Source organism: Peromyscus maniculatus, chromosome 4, assembly GCF_049852395.1.
Source record: "Peromyscus maniculatus bairdii isolate BWxNUB_F1_BW_parent chromosome 4, HU_Pman_BW_mat_3.1, whole genome shotgun sequence".
NCBI lineage: Eukaryota > Metazoa > Chordata > Mammalia > Rodentia > Cricetidae > Peromyscus > Peromyscus maniculatus.
This window is the reverse complement of record NC_134855.1, coordinates 107,014,945-107,032,896: the sequence shown is the minus strand read 5'-3', so window position 1 is coordinate 107,032,896 and position 17,952 is coordinate 107,014,945. Positions and strand designations below refer to the sequence as shown.

At 46.3% G+C, this 17,952-nt stretch overlaps 1 protein-coding gene across 1 annotated transcript; it reads right to left on the bottom strand.

The window, feature by feature from the left end:
- Positions 1 to 9,222: 9,222 nt before the first annotated feature.
- Positions 9,223 to 14,663, bottom strand: Chchd5 (coiled-coil-helix-coiled-coil-helix domain containing 5). Its single transcript, XM_006991185.4, has 4 exons — positions 14,390 to 14,663; positions 13,922 to 14,062; positions 13,677 to 13,842; positions 9,223 to 10,453 (listed from the first exon to the last, which is right to left on the bottom strand). Coding segments are annotated over exons 1-4 (333 nt in total). The 5' UTR covers positions 14,392 to 14,663; the 3' UTR covers positions 9,223 to 10,429.
- Between the last annotated feature and the right edge of the window lie 3,289 nt (positions 14,664 to 17,952).

The window sequence follows — 17,952 nt, the reverse complement described above, 5'->3', positions numbered from 1 at the left end:
GCTCTGCCTCCCGAGTGCTGGGATTAAAGGCGTGCACCGCCGCCGCCGCCGCCGCCGCCGCCGCCGCCGCCGCCGCTCAGCAAGTTGCATTTTCTTATGTTCATTCCTAAACACTTCTATGCTGCTATAGTTAGTATTGACTGTCACTCATCTTGACAGAGCCTAGAATCTTCTCAAAGATGAGGCTCTGCGTTTGTCTGTGAGAGATTTTCTAGATTGGGTAAGACGGGAAGGCCCACCCTACATATGGGTGGCAGCACTTCATGGGCTGGTGTCTATTAAAAAGAGGAAAGAGAGATGAGCACCGGTACTCATGCCTCTCTGCTTCCTGACTGAGAATGCAACGTGACCAGCAACCTCACACCCCAGCCACTGTGTCTTTCCTGCCATGAAGGAGTAGACCCTCAAACTGTGAGCCAAAGTAAACCTTGCATTCTTAGTGAATATTTGTCATAGCAACAAGAAAAGTAACTAATGCAGATGTGAATCTCTTAAGAACAAGGACATGCATTTAGATGAACAAAATAGCATTCTCAAACTGAAGACATTTAACACTGATACACAACTGCCGTCTAACATACAGACCATGCCATATGTCTCCAGGAGTCCTGGGATGGCTTTTAGAGCTTCCCAGGGTCTTTTAACTGAGTGCTGTTCCCTGGGATTTGTCTGTCTTTCATGATACTGACATTCAAGAACCTAGAGCAGTCATTCACAGCGTCTCTCAGTTTCAATAAGGCATTTCTTCATTCAAGTGGGACCACAGTGAAGAGTTTATGGTACTGCTATGAAAACATACAGAAGTGGAAGCTTGACCTCTGTGGTAATCGGGAGAGAGAAGGATCTCAAAGGCACTCTTGACTGATCAGATAGCAAGGGGTAGAGGATCATACTAAGCTAAGCTTGGGAAGGGCAGGCCAAAGAATGCAGGCCAAGTCTGAGGTCAAGCTTGGGATGGGCAGGCCAAAGAATACAGGCCAAGTCTGAGGTCTAGCCCAGAAGAGGGCTCACGGGAGGCCGACTGAAGTTTGGTCTATGAGTAAGTCTTGGGCAGGTGTTGACTGGTGAAGAGCTACAGAGATGAGAATTGAAAAGAGAAGCCACATGGAAGTCATTGGCAATCTGGATAAAGCTCAGAGTTTGAGGATATTTTCCATCTAGAACTGTGGCTATACTAAAAGTACCAATTTTAGATATAATTCATTTTCAGTATCTACATAAGGAAATATTATGTAGCCATAAAAAGAATTAGTTGTTTATATATAATATGGAGTGACTGCAAGTTAAATTTCTAGATGAAAAGGAAAGGGCAAAACACTATATATAGTAAGGTAGTGTTTTTGTAAAAAGGGATAAAAATACACATTTATATATGTAGGAGTATGTCTGCACATGCATGCATTTACTGATATATGCATAAAATGTTTCTAAAAGGATAAAAAAGAAACTGGTAACCTTGGTTACCCATGAGGAGGAACACAGACCCAGAGCACCAGTGAAAGTCATCTTTTCAACACAAACTTTCTGAACCTTTTAAATTCTATATGATGTGCAACTATTACTTATTTTTAAAATTAAAAATGCTATTTAATTCTTTCTGAGATCACATACTTGTGATTTACATCTTATTGGACATTTGTTCAAATGGCAATATAAGAGTTCTCACACTCTTTCTAATTGCTATATGCATCTCATTTTATAGACTAAACATTGTTCAATGTTCCCAGTTATTTGTTCTTGTAAACAATACTGCAAGACGTGCCCCTGGACATTCCGGTTTGTGCCCAGATAAATTTCTGCAGCGTAACTTCCTACAAATGGGACAAGATACTTCTCCATTGCTTTCCACAAAAGGCTGTTCTAGGACACATAGTGTGACCTCCCTCACACTAGAGCTCAAGGTATTCTGGAGCAGTAAGTATTCTCTCCAGATTGTATGGGTATTCTAGTTTCTCTTCTGTTGTTGTGATAAAATACTCCAACCAAAAACAACCTAGGGCCGGGCAGTGGTGGTACACTTTTAATCCCAGCACTGGGGAGGCAGAGGCAGATGGATCTCTGTGAGTTCTAGGCCATCCCAGTCTACGGAGAGAGTTCCAGGACAGCCAAAGATACAAAGTAAAGCTCTATGTTGAAAAACTAAACAAAACAAAACAAACAAAAAACCTGGGGAGGAAAGTGTTTTTTGACTTACACTCCCAGGTCACAGTCCATCACTGACTGAAGTCAGGGCAGGAACTCAAGACAGGAACCACACAGGACTGCTGCTTGCTGGCTCATTCTCTGCCTGGGTTACTCATTCTTGCTTAGCTAGCTTTTTAAAAACTACAGCCCAGGATGTTTTGCTGAGGGATAGTGATACCCACAGTAAGCTGGGTCCTCCTATATCAATGAATGATCAAGATAATCCCTCACAGATATGCCCACAGTCCAACCTGATCTAGGCAATTCCTCAGATGATATGTTTCCTTAATTGTCAAGTTGACAATTAAGGTTAACCAGGACAGTGGAACATCTGTGACAAGAATGACACTGAGTGTTCACCTGCTTTCCTTCCAAAGAGTAGAGGTAGGCTACATGACTCAGCAAGACTTGCAATGAGGTAGGCCTGAGTCCTGATGAGAGTGATAATGATGGGCTTCTAGAAGCACTTCTAGAACGAGCCCCAATAAATGTCTCCCTGACCTTGAGCCTGACCTTTTCCTTTATCTGCTTGTTGTGTGAAGAAGGTTGGATGGAGGACTCCAAACCCTCCAGTGTTTCCTGGCAGAGTAAAAAAGCAGCGGCCTGAGCACCTTTGAAGCACATGGCCAACTTATGCTTGGTGGAAACTCAGACTTCCTTTGACCCTTCCTGCCCTTGGCAATGAGTCCATCCTTGATGAACCTGCTGGTACCACTTACAACAGGAAGTAAGAGAAAGCCACAGCTGACCACTAGGCCCCAGACCCTCTGCCTACCACACTATCACTACTCCAGTATCTTCTTGCCCTACCCAAAAGCAGACCATGTTCCATGTTGAGACCTGGAGAGGTCATGGTGACCACCGCCTTCACTTGTCCAAAACGTTTTCCATCAACTAGGCATGGTGGCACACATCTGTAACCCAAGCACTCAGGAGAACGACGCTGGAGGATTGGAGAGCTCAAGGCCAGCCTGGGTGACTTGGTAATACCTTCTCTCAAAAAGCTAAAAGAAAAAATTTCAAACACTTACTGTGTGACATACACTATTCTAAATGCCTTTAATATACTAGCAAACAAACCAGCAAGAAAAAGATTCCTGCCTCCTGTCCCCTGCTAGTAGGAAAGATGGGAATGTGATGATATTTTGTGCGTGCTCTGACAAATAAAGCTTGCCTGAAGATCGGAGAAGCAGAACAGCCAGCCACTAGAGATCTTACCTCTACTGAATCCTCAGATCGAAAGGGCCGAGCTCCTGTCTTCACCCTGCCTTATCACTTCCTCTCTCTGCCCAGCCATATCACTTCCTATTTCCTCCTCCCAAGAGCTGGGATTGAAGGTGTGTGCCACCACTGCCTGGCCTCTAGTGGCTAGCTCTGCACTCTGATTTCCAGGCAAGCTATCACACAGATGGGTAGAGAAGCTAGTATCTTAAAAGGCACGAGGCAGGTCAAAGCCCAATGTGTTCTAAGAGTAGAAAAGGGTCACATGCTTGGGAGCTTGGGAGAACATGGGTGTAGAGAGTAATGAGAAGGAGGAGCCCCATTGTGTTGGATTTTGGAAGCTGCTGTAAGAACTTTTGGGTTCTGCTTTGAGATTAAAAACTTTTATTATTGTTATTATCATCATCGTTGTTGTTGTTGTTTTGTGTGTGTGTGTGTGTGTGTGTGTGTGTGTGTGTGTGTGTGTGTGTGTGTGTGTGGAGAGAGAGAGAGAGAGAGAGAGAGATTGAAGGTCAGCTTTTGGAGAGTCAGTTCTCTCCTTCCACAGTGGGTTCCAGGAATCTAACTAAGGTCGTCAGGCTAGTGTCAGATGCTCTTTTGCTCTCTGAGCTATGTCCCTGGCCCTATCAGTACAGGGGGTGCTTGCCTTTGTACACTATTAGACAGAGAAGTGGTATATGTTCTGAATTCTGTCTTACCCAGCAGGCCTCCAGCTGTTACACCAAGGGCATCTAGAGAGACTGAAGCAGAGGAGAAGCTGAGTACCAGAATGGTGGCTGCCACTGAAGCCACAAGACGGTGGTGGTGGTGGCTCCTCTGGGCGTGGTGACAAGGAAGCAGAGGAGTATCTGGATAGCAGGTATATTTTGTAGGTGGTAATAAAGGGGGTCAGAGGACCCTGAAGTCTTGGGCCTGAGCAACAGGAAGAATAGATCTGCCTGCCTCAGGGAAGGGTGAGCATGGAGCCAGTTCAAGAGCAAGGTCAAGAGGTCAGCCCTGAACACAGCAAGACCAAGACACTCTAAGACATCAGATGGAGTAGCTGGATGGATACATACCAGCCTGAGTGGAGGTTAAGTTCCAGAAATTTGCTACCTTCCGTAAGACACCACTGCTGCATTTCTGTGGCCCACACTTTTGAATCATCCACTGCAGCGCCCTTTTGAGTACTGTGACACACTGCATGACTTCCTACCTTGGAGTTCGGGGTCGACAGAACTCTGACTATAGGTTAACTGTTGCATTCTGTGTTGAGACGATGATGGCTTAATTGTTCAACATTGCAAATGTCATCACTTAAAACAGAGAAATGAGGATGCTAAGGAGACTGTGTCAGCATGACCCAGATATCACTGAAAACAAAGACTAAATGATGATGTTGTTTGTTTGACAAGCAGAAAGATTTATACAAAGGGATTAGGAGAAAGAGAGAGTAAGCAAAGAACTCATACTGTTCCACATACAGAAGAACGTGGGATTGTATGTGCTCAAAATACACACAATGCGAATGGAGACTGAGTCTCACAAATGCACAGCATAGGCAAACGCTCCCAAATCAATCAAATGTGGCATTTGAGCAGGTGTGGTGGTACATGCTTACGATACCAGCCTTGTTGTGACACTCATAGGCCTCTCACATCTTACTGATTTTATGTCTTTAGGGGCCTCAGAATCAGTTGAACATCCTTTAGGACTACATTTCTAGGCAAGAGAATATGTATACATACATACATACATACATACACACACACACACACACACACACACACACACACATATATATATATATATGTATGTATGTATTCCTCATTCCAAAAATGAGGAATTTTATCAGAGTGGTGGTTCTCAGACTTCACTACATATTCAATCAATTTTTAAGCTTTTTTTTTTTTTTTTAAAGTTTGGATTTCATCCCAAGAGATTCTGGCTTAATTGGCATGAACACAACCCAGCTTTTATAAAGCAGCATGCTCTGTGGTAAAAGCCAGCATACTTTCTTTCAAGATTGATTTTCCTTATAGGATCTGGCTTCTATTTGCACACATTCCCTCTGAATGGCTTTTTGTTATTGCTTTGTTTTTGAGACAAGGTCTTGCTATGTATCTCTGCTGTAGACCAGGCTGGCCTCAAACTTACTGTAATACTCCTACCTTAATCTGTCAAGTGCTGGGATTCCAAGTGTGTATCACCAGCCCTGCCTTCCCAAAAGTTTTGATGGTACTAACTGGTTTACTCATTGGAGATTGGTGCTGACAGATACTATCATTATTACAGTGAATATGTTCTGTAAAAGGATACATTCCATAGCAGCTCAGAACTCCATCTTGAAAGCCTCCAAAGGTAAACAGGGGTTCTTGAAGACATACTTTCTTCCTAGTTGACATCCCCTATCTTTTTACACCCAAAGCCCATTGACTGGCATTTTTTGCCTCTTTAGAGTTCTGAATAACCATCAGTTGTCTTACAAACCACACCAGCACCAGCCTATCTCCCTCCACATTGCTACCTGACTCCACCAATGTTTCCAGTTATCCTCCACCCTTCGTGCCCAGCATACTGACTTGGCATTCTTGGTTGACTGTTGCCATTCTTTGTGAAGTGAGTCAGATTTATCAAAATCCTTTCACCAGTGGTGGCAGGCAGGCAGGGTGGGTGAGATGATGGTGGCCATGGTGGGATAGGGCAATTGGTGACCGCACTGGTAGGCAGGCAGGGTGGGTGAGATGATGGTGGCACTGGTAGGCAGGCAGGCAGGGTGGGTGAGATGATGGTGGCCACAATGCACGGTGGCCATAATGGTGGCTGACACTGAAATGAATTTAGTGGCTGATAGCAGCCAAGAGAGCCACGTTTGGCTGACTGACAGCCTGCATGCATGGCAAGCAGGAGGTGGCAGGCAACAAAGACCAAAGCCCTCAACTAAACAGTCCTCAGTGAAAGGGAGGGTGGAAGCCGGTGTTTCTCACCCCTTAAGAGGGAATGTTCTGTCTCCCAGAGTTCCCCAGAGAACTAAGCTGTTGGCCACCATGACAGTTTGCTTGGTGAGACCCTTCCCTTCTTGGTCACACTTTTCTTTCTTTCTTCTTTTTTTTAGATTTATTTATTTATTATGTATACAGTATTCTGCCTGTACATATCCCTGCAGGCCAGAAGAGGGCACCAGATCTTGTTACAGACGGTTGTGAGCCACCATGTGGTTGCTGGGAATTGAACCCGGGTCCTCTGGAAGAGCAGTCAATGCTCTTAACCGCTGAGCCATCTCTCCAGCTTCCTGGTCACACTTTTCTTTGTTCTACTACCATGGCTTCCTGGGATCATCTCCTGAATCCCTGCCTCACATCCCTAAGCTAAGACTATGATTCAAGAACATATGGCATATTAACAGAACTGAGTCTCTGCCAAGCCATAAAGCTGTGACAAATTTTAAAAGACCGAAATGTAAAAGATGTTACCAAACCGATTTAATTAGGCAAGATAGCTAGAAAAATTCCCATATGGTTAGAAACTAAGAAATATACCTCTGAATTTCTAAATAATCCAATACCAATAAAAAAAATTAGAAAGAAATTTAAAAAATCAAATTTGTAAGCAATGTAATACATATCTCTTAGTAAAAGAAAAGCCTGAAACTTTCATCTCAAAAAGGTACAAATTATATGTGGTGTGGTGGCATAGACCTGTAATCCCACGGCAAGAGGATCAGGAGCTCAAGGTCAGTTTTTGCTACACAATAAATTTGGGCCATCCTGGCCTACAAGAGACCAGGTCTCAAAACAAACAAATACAAACCAAAATAAAGATCAACAAGCTAAAAGTAAATTATAGAAAAAGGTTAATGAACTTGACATACCCTTGTCCATATCGATAAAGAAAGAAGGAAACAGGTCCAAGTACAGAGTCTGAAGCAAGAGAGGCAGTATTACAGCTGCTACAGGCCTTAGGATAACATGGATATTGTGAACAGATTAGTATAGCCCCAATCATAGACAATGTGACAAATTCCCAGAAAAATACAATTACCAAACCAGACACAGCTAGAGAAATAAAACACCATAAAGTTGTTGTTAGCTCACACGGGCACAGATTCATTGCAGCCAAATATCACTGGGAAGTGAAGTCTCCATTCTTGTAATGTGTGAGACCTCAAGAATGCTTGGGCCAATAGAAGGTAGCAGCATGATGCCTTTAAGGTTTCCTATTTCACTCTGTTGGACCCTTTAGTCCAGAAAAGAGGCCATTAAAAATGTTCTAAAATGTAGTCTGGACCTCCATTTTGTCTGTCCTCATCACACTCTTGGGAGAATGAGACAGAGCCTCATTTGAACAAAACTAGCTGGCTGGAAACACCCTTCAAAGCCTGAGGGCTTAAGCCAAAGCCCAGGAAAAACGAGCTGGGAGCAGAAGGCCACCAGAACCAAGGCAGCACTTTCAGGCCTACAAGAAGCGATTTTCACCCTCTCCCCAATACCTGTTCCCCCCAGTCCTGCAACCCACGCCTGGCAGCTCCTCCAGTCTTGACGAGTTAGGACTTCCACCTTGACTCCTAGGCCAACAAATTTCTCTTGTTTTGGAGGCAAACATTGAGAGGAAACTCCCAATGGGTCGGGTTCAGTTTTCTAAGCCATAATACTAATCTTGGGATTCAAGTGGCTGGCTCCTTCTGGAGTCGCTTCAAGGGAGAAGAGATTTGACTCGATGGTTAGTCTGCATGGAGGTCATGGGCACTGTTGAACCAAAAATTCTAGAGATCAAGAGCTCTCTGAAATAAGGGGTTTACTGAGCCATTATAAACACTAGCCAGAAAAGCAAAGGTCCAGGTCCAAAGACAAGCTCTCACCATGGCCAGCAGTGGGCCAGACAGCAGTTCAAAAGAGCCTGCGGGACCAGAGCCAAACCTATTGTTTTGGGTTGTATTTCTGTGCCTTTTCAATAGCACTGGGGAAGGACAGCAACATAACCCCTACTGTCATATAATTTTCAGGATGGGATAATGCAAAAAGCCTTGGGCTGTGAGGACAGCCCATAGGAGTATTGTTACTGGTCTGGGGATAACTAGTTGGCAGGGTATTTGTTTACTGTGCACAAAGCTTTGGGCTGCATCCTCAGTACCAAATAAACTGGGCTTGGGGACACACTCTCTACCCTTGGGAGGTAGAGACAGGAGGAACATAAGTTCAAAGGCTTCCTTGGTTACATAGCAAATTCAAGGCCAGTCTGGCATACAAGACCCTGTCTCAAAATAAATATCGTATTTAGATGGGCTGGTATTAACAATCTAGAAAGTTCATACATAAATAACAACCCTAGTGGTCTGCGCGATACAATTTAAGATTTTACTATCCTTTTGTCAACATAAAACAGCCCTTTCCTTTCATCTTATACCTGGTTACTGATCTCACTTACCTTCTGGCCTCTGCCCCATAGCAATTAAATTTAGGGTAGTTAAGGTTTTAACAGAGTGCCACCCCTGGCTTTCTTACCACTGGATGTTGGACTGTTTCTTCATGACCTGACCAACCATACTGGAGAGTCAGTGGACAACCAAACCCCTGTGCTGTGCCTGCGAACTCCAGGAAGGTAGCACTAACTCAGATCTCTGAGGAAGGCTTCTTACTGGATCCCATTTCTCTCTGTGCAGTCCTCTCCTGAGGAGGAGCTTGCTGAGTCACATGGAGAGCGGTGCCAGAGGGTCACCGCTGTGACAGTGGCCCTCTTTGACAGACAGGGAGCTAAATACACTGATTTTCCAGGCACAGTAGCTAAGTCCTATGCTGTTCTCAGAAGTCTCATTTCTCAAGATGGTAACCAGCTTGATAATGCACTTTTTAAAATTACGTTTTATTCGTTTGCTTTACTGGGGTGGGAAGCAGGGGATGTCATGGCACACTTGTGGAGGTCAGAAGAAACAGAAGCCCTGTTAATATAAACAACTGCTTGTATGAGTTAGCTCTACCCTTCCAACACGTGGGTCCTGGGGCCAAACTCAGGCCCTCATGTGGCAAGCACCCTTACCCACTGACCCATCTTGCCACCCTGATAATACTTTGGACTGGCTGTCTTCGTGTCTCCCATTCCCACTCCTTCTCACTATTTCTGGATTCAGACTGAGAATCTGTGCCCCATTCTGAGACCTGGCTTCTGGGAAATTGCTGATCAAGACAAACTAAAAGTCCAGTGAAGGATGCTTCCAAGCCATGTCTTTTCAGTTTTCAAATTTTAAATTTAACAAGATAGGGCCTCGGGTGGCCTAGTCTGGCCTTAAACTACATAGCAGTGGGTGACCTTGAACTTCTGAGTCTCCTGCCTTGCTTCTGCCTCCACACAGTTGTTTTCAATACTAAGGCCAGAGTTTTTACAACCACTGCCCAAGGCCCGTGTCTACTGCCCAACCGGTTCTGATTCAGCAGTGGAAAAGATGTGCTGCTATTAAAGATGAGCTTTTTACTGCTCCCCTCACAAGCCTCAAGAAAACCGTAGAGATGGAGTGAACGCAGGCTCAGGGCACATCTGACTGGCATGAGTGAGGGCGTGGGGAAGAAGGCGGGCATGGTGGTTCACAGCTGTAACCCTGGCACTCAGGGAGATTTTCTGAGTCTGAATCCAGTTTGGTATTGGGCTTCAGGATTGCCTAGACTCAAAAGACAAAACCCAAAAAGCCATCTGGTGAGTGTGATAGGAAAGTCCTTCCCCAGCGTACAGACAGGAGGGGACAGGGAATAGCTGTCTGAGTCCTCTTAAGGCTAAGCCCAGATCAGGAGCACCTTGGCCCCTCCTGAGCTCTTACTGACAGACCAAGTAAAGCTGGTGGGGGCTGACCAAGCTGTCCTCCAGCTCTCCTAGTGCCTCCTTCAATGTCATAGGCTGAACCAAAGCCCAGTACGCGGTCTTTATTTATTTAGAGTCCTGAAGTCCAGGGAAGCCAGACCCACACCAGAGCCCTCAAGACTCCAAAATGGTCACTCTTCTAGATGAGGACATCAAGTGGGCTAGTCATATCCAGTTTTCTCCAAGTCCAAGGGGGTCTTCAGGAGGCAGGAAGTGGCTGTGCCTGTGGAGAAAACATACCAACATTTACTGGCCTTGAGACCACTGATGGGGAAACCAGGAAGACACCGCAGAGGCTGTCCTCAAACCGTCCAGGACAGAGGGGAAAGGTGCCAAGTAGTGACCTTGGCCATTTGCCATGAGAACAAGTTGTCCACAGTAAGCTAAAACCTGGGACTGGGACTCTGTTTCTTTCTTTATTTTTGGAGGCTGGAGAGAGATGGGTTCTAACTCTAGCCCAGGTCGGCTTGGAACTCACCAGTAGCTGAGGCTGGTCTAGAGCTCACTTGTGGAGCCCACGCTGGCTTGAACTCCTAGCAACCCTCCTACCTGAGCCTCCCTAGTGCCAGGATTACAGGCACGTGGCAGCATCATTACAAGTGCTGGGACCCAGCAGGCAAGAATCTCTCATTCTAGGAAACTTCCTTTCAAAATCAGAGGGAGAGACATCCAAAGACTAAAACTAGTCACCTGATAGGCAAAGAGCAAAAGGCTGTGTGCAGGAACAGGGAGACTTTTAGACCACCAGCAACATAAATACGAGTTCTCCCACCGAGGCCTTTCTATCCCACGGTAGATGAGGACATTTGCATGTCTAATGATGTGAAGATAGGAGAACACAGGAGGCCTAAATCTCCCAGCCCCAGTCAGCAGGAAAAGCTGGAGTTGTGACGCCATCAGCACGAAGGAGCAGGACGAGGAAGGGATTGGGCGTTAGTCTGCCTAGTGCATTGGAGAGCAGACAGGTGACTTCACTTCCATTTTGTTTTACACTCTTACGTTTATTCATTCATCTTGGGGGTGCATGCATGCCAGAGGACAACCTGCAGGACAAGACTCGCAGCAAATGCCGTAACCTGCTAAGTCACCTCCCGGCCCTGATTTCCATTTTTAAAAGCTCTTTCAGTCGGGCGGTGGCGGCGGCGCACGCCTTTAATCCCAGCACTCTGGGAGGCAGAGGCAGGCGGATCTCTGTGAGTTTTAGGCCAGCCTGGTCTACACAGCGAGTTCCAGGACAGCCAGAGCTACACACAGAGAAAACCTGTCTTGAAAAACAAAAAAAGAACAAAGCTCTTTTAGTTGTAGGGAAGAGGAACTGTGGGGTCACAGTGGGAATGGCCAGAGACGGAGAAGAGGATGGCTGCTGGTCTAGGGAGAACACCGGCCAACCTTAAAGGAGGAGGGGGCTGAAGAGATGAAGAGATGGCTCAGCACTGTTCCTCTCACAAAGAACCTGGGCTCAGTTTCCAGCACCCACATGGTAGCTCACAACCAGCCACAGTCACTCCAATTGTGGTGATATACTGTGTACCCTAGTAAAATTTGCCTGAAGGTCAGAGAACAGAACAAGCCACTAGATTAAACACAGAGGCCAGGCAGTGATGGCACACACCTTTAATCTTAGCACTTGGGAGGCAGAGATCCATCTAGATCTCTATGAGTTCAAAGCCACCCTGGACTACATGAGATTGATTCAGTCTAGGAGAGAAACAGAGGCAGGCAGTGGTAGCACACACCTTTAATGCCAGCACTTAAGCTCTCATGCCTTTGCTTGGGAAGCACACATGCCTTTAATCCCAGGAAGTGCTGGCTGGGCAGAGAAAGGTATATAAAGCTTGAGGAGACAGGAACTAGAAGCTTTTCAGGCTGAGGAGTCCTAGAGGTGAGAAGTGGCTTGATCGTTTGTCTCTCTGATCTCTCAGCATTTACCCCAATATCTGGATCTGGGTTTTTTATTCAGACTATTTAGGAATTCGTGTTACACCAATTCCAGAGGATTCCAGGAGATCTGACACCCTCTCCTAACCTCCATGGGCACAAGGCACACACATGGTCTACATACATAGAGGAATAACACTGATACACATAAAGTGAAAAATAAAAACTAAAACTAAAAACAAGAAAAAAAGGAATGAAAGGGCTTATTATCTAGATGCTGAAAACACTTGAAAGAAAGAAATATTCCTCTGAGATGGCTGAGTAACTAGTAAGGACAATATGCAATCATTCCTGAACATTTCCTGTGGAGAATTAAAGTCCTTCTGTTCTCATAGCCTAAGTCTTTCATCTATTCCTGTTCTATACAAAGAAACAATGAATATCAGGTATAATTAGAGGGCAACCTTTAGCCAAGACCTCTCCTGAAGCACGAGATACAAGGAAAACAGTGGAGCGTGACCAGGATGGAGGGAGCCTAAAAGCCAGGGGATAGGAATGGGGGAACAGAGAAGCTTTTCTGAGAGAAGTACCATGGTAAGTACAGGGTAAGAACTAGACAGGAAATGGACTGGGGAGGGCAGCCCAGGCAGAGTGGGGATGGAACACGGAGCTGGAGGCGGAGGTGGAAGAGGTGGGACCAGAGTCATCGGAATCAGGTGGCACTGGCGATGAGAACCAGTCTGGCAGAAGGGAAATCACAGAGGTTTCCATGTAGAAGCAAACTTGTTAAGATTTCCTCTGAGAACACTCTGGGACCATCACAGAAGAAGGATTAGAAAGGACAAATGGACTAACACAGAAGTCCAGAAGACGTTGAAGCCCAGGGTTGCAGGGACAGAGGAGCCCATGAGGGGTGCTCGGAGGAGGGTGGTTTAAGGAGTGAATTTTCCCGCTGGAATGGTCCAGCAGGAAACATCCAAAGGAGTGTTTCTCACGCTCCCATTTCTGCCAACCCCAGAGCATGTTAAGGCTTTTTCTAATTGCCCCATCAATAACATTTTATTATCTCAGATATACTGTATATGTGTTTATGTACTGTGTACATTAAGATCATTTGTGTGTGTGTGTGAATCCCTCCACCCCATCCCTCACCCCCACCAGTACAGCTGAAAGCCATGAAGAGGATAAGATGGGCAAGGAAGGGAAGAACACAAAGGATCCAGTAAGAATCAGGGACGTGTTCCCAGTCTGAAGGGGAAACCACTGGAGAGAGAGTTTTAAGCAAGGGTGCAATGTGACCAGAATTCAGGTCGTTATATGGAAGCAAGAGGTTCAGGCAAGCCAGGGAGAAGGCTGGGGCAGGTGCCCTGGCAGAGGAGGAGTATGAAAGATGGTGAGACTAAAGGAGAGGCTGCAGCTTGGAGCAGAGAACCGTGCTTTGGGCTCTGGATTCACAACCAAGGCAGGTGTGGGAATCAGGTGTGGCTAGGACTTAAAGGTATTTACTTTGAGCTAGAAAATGAAGGGAGTTGTGAAGGGAAAAAGATGATCTAGTGAGCCTCCTTTACCTCTCCAGTTGTGGGTGAACTTGGCGGCTGCACCTGCTCAGCACACTGCAGGAAGCGGCGCATGTGTTCGGCACAGTTGCCAACCGCTGCCTCATTCAAGCGAAGACACTCCTCAAAAGCTTCAAAAGGTTCAGCGCAGGCCTGGCGGATCTGGCGGATGATGGGGCTGTGGGAGCAGGGCATTTCAGACCCGGAGCATTCACACCCCACTGCCTGGCACCCTCTGGCCCCACTTTTACACTCACTGGGAGGATGTGCAGCGGGCAATGCTCATCTTAAGGTGGTGACAATCCCGATGCCAAGATTCAGGCTTGGCTGCCACACATTGGCCATACTGATCCAGCTCCCGGCTGCAGTATCGAGCAGTGACTTCCAGGGCTGCCTGCCTGTGGGACAGGGTAAGCTGAAGATAATCTCAAGAGTAGACAAGAAAAAGTTCCGATTTGGGTCTGTGGTTAGCCTAGGGATCCAGGATAGACTTGTAAATTTTAAGGATCCTATGATAGGGACAACCAACGAGGGGCAGAAGTAAGGGCTGAGCCCTGAGCGTTGTGGTACAGGGTGGGAGTTTTTAGAAAGACAGTGGAAGTTCTGAAAGTCTGGTTACGGTGAGGCAGGCCCGGGGTATCTCCAGCCTTGAGTGCAGGCGTTTCCCATTGGGGATCATGCAGCCTGCTAAGCCTGACCTAGAGTTGTAGGGAGTTATAACTCACATCTCCAGGCGAGTTCAGCCGCCGATCAGTCAGGGAGAAGAGACCCGCCTTTTCCGGTATCAGGTTGACATGGCAGCGCCCAACCCATACCTCCCCGCCTCACTCTTCCGGTCGCCGAGAGTCCGGCCACTCATCCCACCTAAGTTCAACCATCATGGCAGCGCTCTGCCTCGCCTTCCGGCTCACGGCTTGTCCGGGCGGGACCTCACGTAACTACTTCCGGTCCGCCGGCTTTTTTTTTTAAATTTTAGTTTAGCTTTTTTTTTAAACTTCCGGCTTGCGGTGGTAGCGACGGCGGCGCTTGGAGCTCACCGGAAGTAGGAGATCGGAAGTGCCGCTGCAGCTCGGCACCGGAGCGAGTCGGGTTGGCTGTGGGTCTCTGCGGTCTGCAGCCGCGGGCGCTGGCGCTGTCCTGGCTGGAGTCAGTAGCCTCCGGCCGGCGTGGCTGCGGCTGAGTCGGCAACCACGCCCGCCTCCGCCGGGCTCGGGAACAGGGGACTGACCTCTCCGCTGAGCCGTCGACTTTACGCCGGTGCACACTCCCCTCCTAATAGCCACATGGGGCCTCCCTTCCCTTATTAACTCATACATGTCCTTTTCCTGGCGTAGGTGGTAAAGGCAGGATGAAAGCGGGTTTTATTGCTTGCTCTCCTTGCAATCGTGGACAAATTACTTCCTCTGTAACTCACCTTGTTGTGGTTTCCACCCTCCATCTATGCCTTCAGATGATAAGGCTAGACCCGGGAGTCCATGTCCCTGTTTAAAAGGCTAAATGCTCCTTTCTCAGAGAATTGAGCGTCTGTTCATCTAGTAGGGAGAGGTCTTCTGAAAGCAAAAACCACCGCAGTATGCGGCTGTGAGATGGGGGATGACTGCAGTAGCCTCCTTCATACCAGACGTAGCACAAGAGAAGGGCTCAGCGCCTGAACACAGCAGTTCCGGGTAAAGGAGGTGTTGACTGGAGGTTGTAATCTTGAGTTCTGTGGTAGACTGTTGACAAGGGATGACAGCTCCCGGCCATCTGTGTCTGCTTCACGAGACAGATGCAAGATTGAAGCCACACTACACATGACACTTTCATCTTTGGGAAACATGACACTCGTACCTCCAGACTTCAGTTGCCTTTTGGCTAGTGACTCTGTCAAGAGTGTGACTAAGTCAAATGTAGAGAACCATAATGTTTGAAGCGAAGCAGATCTGAGAAATGACAATCTCAGAATTGCTTGTTACTGGGGTTCCCTTTGGGGGAGCCGTCCATGAAAGACTTTTAAAATGTATTTGTTAGGAAGCTCAAGGACGATGTTATTAGTTTGAGAGAAAACACCAGGACAGGCAAGCTGTAAACAGCAGCAGCTGCTGAGGAGAGGGAGCTGGGAAAAGGACTCTAGTCAGACCAAACATGGCTGGCAGGCCTTGCCCTTCTCCCCCATTCTCGGCGCTTAGCTAAAAACCATGAAATTCCATTCCTAAAGCTAGCTCTAATGTCTATTCTTTTACTTGGCCACTTCCTCCTGAGGCTGACTACCAAGGTCCAGCTATCAAAGTATTGAAGTCCAGCAATCAAAAGCCCCCTTTGGCCACCCTAATTAACATGTCCAGCCAAAATTGAACACCTCATCCTAACACAGGGTTTCCTTTCCCTTTATAAACTGCCATTTGTCTATGGGCCACATCTGCTTCCTCTCTATCCAGAGGCAGTCCTTTGTCCCTCCAGGACAAATATCCTTTCTCCTCCTTTGCCTGTGTCCTGTCTCTGTCTCTGATTCCCTACTTTTTGTCCCCCTGTAGCAAATAAATCTTTGTGCTGAGAACTTAGTCTTGGGGTTTCTTGTGCCAAATACCAGGTCCATTCAGTGTGTACGGTGTGTGTGCAGGTGCATGACTGCATGTGCAGGTGCATGACTGCGTGTGCAGCCCAGAGGACAGTGGCAGGTGTCTTCCTCCACTGCTTTGCACCCTAACTTCTTGGAGACAGGGTATTTCACTGAACCTGGAGCCCACCAAAGTTTGACTGGCCAGTGAGCCCCTGGGATCCTGTCTCCACACCCCAGCACTGGTATTCCGAGTGTGCCCTGCCGTACCTTCTGTGTGGGCGCCGGGGATCCGAACTCAGGTCCTGATACTTGCATAGCAAGCACTGTATTTAGCCACTTCCCCAGCCCCACGGCTATATCTTATAGAACTATGACTCAGTAATTGTTCTCGTCAACATTTGTCCCAGATAAATGTTCTTCCAAGTGCATGGTTAAACTAGTCCACCCATACTTTGGAGTACTATACAGCAATACAAAGGCATGGATTAATATATACAATTTAGATGAATTTAAGGGGAATTCCGTTAAGTTAAAAAAATGAGTCTCAAAATATGATTTTTTACGATTCTATTTACAGTATTTCTCAATTATTATAGACAAGGATTGAAGGGTTAGCGATATTAACAGAAGTGTCCTATGTGTAACACCAGTCTACACAGAGGATAATATTCCATACAATTATATGTAAGAATACATAAAATTGGAAAATTTTGAGTAATTTTTTTGGGTTGTCTTAAATTCATGTCAATTTATTGGTTAAGAAGCTACAAGATCAGCTGGGTGGTGGTGGTGCACACCTTGAATCCCAGCACTCCAGGTGGATTTCTGTGAGTTTGAGGCCAGCCTGGGCTACCAAGTAAGTTCTAGGAAAGGCGAAAAACTACACAGAGAAACCCTGTCTTAAAACAACAACAACAAAGAATCTACAAGATCAAAAGTTAATTTTTGTTTTATTTTGGTTTTTTTTTTTTTTTTGAGACAGGGTAAAAGTTAATTTTTTAAAAATTAGCTGGTGCTGGGCAGGGATTGTGCATGCCTTTAATCCTAGCACTTGGGAAGCAGAGGCAGGCAATCTCTGAGTTCAAGGCTAGCCTGGTCTACAGAGTGAGGACAGCCAGGACTACAGAGAAACCCTTTATCAAAATAAAACCAATTTAGCTGGGCATTGTGGTACATGTTGATAATTTTACCACTCTATTTGTGACACTAGATGTGAACAGTACCCTCAGCCACAGGACTGTGAGGCAGACAGAGAATGGGGTAGCTGGGTCCAAAGCTGAGCTTCTCTTAACAGCAAGGGGAAGTATCAACCATTCAAGGTGTTTCCCATGGATGTTTCCAAACACCCATTAACAGGGAAAAATACAGCTGGATAAGATATTATACACAAGCACACACAAAACCCTACAGAGTACAAGAAACTTATACAAAGGTTAAAAAAATAAGCAAAGGACCACAGCTGCTCACTAATCAGATACATTCAGCCTTAAAGGTGGAGGAAGTCCTGCCAATTTGAAGACATGGCTGAACCTTGAGGACACCATGCTAAGTGAAACATGGACAGGCCTGCATGATCCCACTGTGAGTTACTGAAAAAGCCGAACTCACAGACACAGAGTAGAATGGCTTTTGCTGAAGGTCAGGGAAATAGAGAGCTGCTTGTAGCTGACAATTGCACTTGGAACTGTGAAGAGAACACAACACACACATGCATACATGCACGCACGTATGCACCACCCACCCAAATGT